Genomic DNA, 2277 nt, shown 5'->3' with positions numbered 1-2277 from the left:
ATTAACCCACGGTGACCAAGTGTAGGTGGCAAAGCTCAGCCTAGCAGCGAACTCTTGGCCGCCTGCGTGATCGTGGCAAATGGGGCCCACATGTCAGAGGAACTGGACTCTGGTCATGACCAACCTTTCGCTGTACCTGGGCCCACCGATCAGCTCCGGTCGCCTCCCATAAATACGCCAGCCTATCCCGCCCCTCCGCCGCATCCGACAAAGCTCTCACTAGCTGAGGCTGTGCTCAGCTGTCGGAATCTACAGGAGCGAGTGCGCCGCGCCGGCGATGGTGGATCCGGAGACGAAGGGGAGGAAGGGGGTGGCGCCGCCGATGACGTGGCGGACGCGGCTGTCTATCCTCGCCGCCGGCTGCGTCACCGACGCCACCTGCCGCGCCGACGGCACCATCAACCGCCGCCTGCTCGATTTCCTCGACCCGCACGTCCCGCCCTCCGCCGCGCCGCGGAAGGGGGTGGCCACGCGGGACCTGGACCTCGGCGCCGGCGCGGCGGTCCCGCTCCGGGCGCGGCTCTTCTACCCCTGCCCCGGCTCCGACAAGCCCGTTCCGGTCGTCGTGTTCTTCCACGGCGGTGGGTTCGCGTACCTGTCCGCGGCGTCCCGCGCCTACGACGTCGCGTGCCGCCGCATCGCCAGGTACGCCGGCGCGGCCGTGCTGTCCGTTGACTACCGCCGCTCCCCGGAGCACCGATTCCCGGCCGCCTACGACGACGGCGTCGCGGCCCTCCGCTTCCTCGACGACCCCAAGAACCACCCCCTCGCCGCCGACGACGACGCCATCCCGCCGCTCGACGTCGGCCGCTGCTTCGTCGCCGGGGATAGCGCGGGGGCCAACATCGCCCACCACGTCGCCCGCCGGTACGCCCTCGCCTCCGCGACCTTCGCCACCCTCCGCCTCGCCGGCCTCATCGCCATCCAGCCCTTCTTCGGCGGCGAGGAGCGGACCCCCGCCGAGCTCCGCCTCGTCGGCGCGCCCATCGTCTCCGTGCCCCGCACCGACTGGCTCTGGCGCGCCTTCCTCCCCGCCGGCGCCGACCGCACCCACGAGGCCGCCCACGTCGCCTCCCCGGCCGGGCACGCCGGCATTGACTCCCCGTCCTTCCCTCCAACCACGGTGGTGATCGGCGGCTACGACCCGCTCCAGGACTGGCAGCGCCGCTACTGCGAGACGCTGCGCGGGAAGGGCAAGGCGGTGCGCGTCCTCGACTACCCCGACGCCATCCACGCCTTCTACATCTTCCCGGAGTTCGCCGAGTCGCGCGAACTCATGCTGCGCATCAAGGAGATCGTCGCCGGCGCCGGCGAGCAGTGAGTGGGGTGGGGTTGCGTGGTGGGGGTGGGCGAGGGATGACGTGGAATGATTAGGATGCTTAGATGCCACGTGTGGTAGCGATTAGTAGTAAGCGAGTAAGAAAATGACGTGTGGAGTTGTGTCCTCTTGTCGCATAGTGGTATGTTGTACTGCTGCTACTGTGGCAACGTGGAGCTGTGAGGATACCAATAATTTCTTAGGAGAGGACAAGAATAAGTATGGTTCATAATTAATTTGTGGTAGATGAGGATGGGCACTTTCATTCAGATCCATGAAAGGGGCTTTTCTAATACTCCCATAGTATAAGATAATTTAGCTTTGCTAAGATATTTGTAGTGTTAATGAATATATATATATATATATATATATATATATCATACTTATGAAATGGAAGGAGTAAAAGCTGCTTTCTTTGTTCTTTTCTATTTGTTATTTAGATCATCGATATGGTATAGCACTGAAAGCTCTGGGTAAACTATATCTGCGAGTTTGATTTAATTTTATTTTCCTTGAAAAAAACAGGATGTAAAATATCCGTATTGCCCTTTACCCATGTCTTTCTGTCTCTTTCCTCTCTCTCCATCTCTTCTTTCGCTTTTACTTGTAAGCCAAAATTTATATCTACAAATAAAAAATTAATTTACAAATAAAACTTTTATATACGTATTTTTAGCGATCTAAAAGTCAATTAAAAAACTTGGGTGAAAAATTTCTAACTTTAAAATTGAAAAATTGAAATTTTGGCTTATAAGCTCTATCGGAAGCGAAAAGATAAGGATGGTCGAGCCCCCGTGGCCAGTGCCCTCGAGCTCTCATGTGGGCACCGCCGGCGATCTCACTCCTGGTCGTCTCCCTTGAGCTCTCCATAGATCTGCCTGTATTGTCTAGGACGTTCAATTCTTCCTGCTTGTGTGCCATGGGAAGAAAGGGGAGGAGACCAGGCAGGGGGGCAGCCC

The 2277-nt window shown here is 57.9% G+C and overlaps 1 protein-coding gene across 1 annotated transcript; it reads left to right on the top strand.

The window, feature by feature from the left end:
• Positions 1 to 211: 211 nt before the first annotated feature.
• Positions 212 to 1666, top strand: LOC121055763 (probable carboxylesterase 18). The gene has a single exon (XM_040528894.1). It carries the CDS (start codon positions 278 to 280, stop codon positions 1319 to 1321), a length of 1044 nt encoding a protein of 347 aa, XP_040384828.1. The 5' UTR covers positions 212 to 277; the 3' UTR covers positions 1322 to 1666.
• The last annotated feature ends 611 nt before the right edge of the window (positions 1667 to 2277 follow it).

Source organism: Oryza brachyantha, chromosome 11 (assembly GCF_000231095.2).
Source record: "Oryza brachyantha chromosome 11, ObraRS2, whole genome shotgun sequence".
Taxonomy (NCBI): Eukaryota; Viridiplantae; Streptophyta; class Magnoliopsida; order Poales; family Poaceae; genus Oryza; species Oryza brachyantha.
The sequence above is the reverse complement of the archived record's forward strand: the minus strand, read 5'-3'. Positions and strand labels throughout refer to the sequence as shown.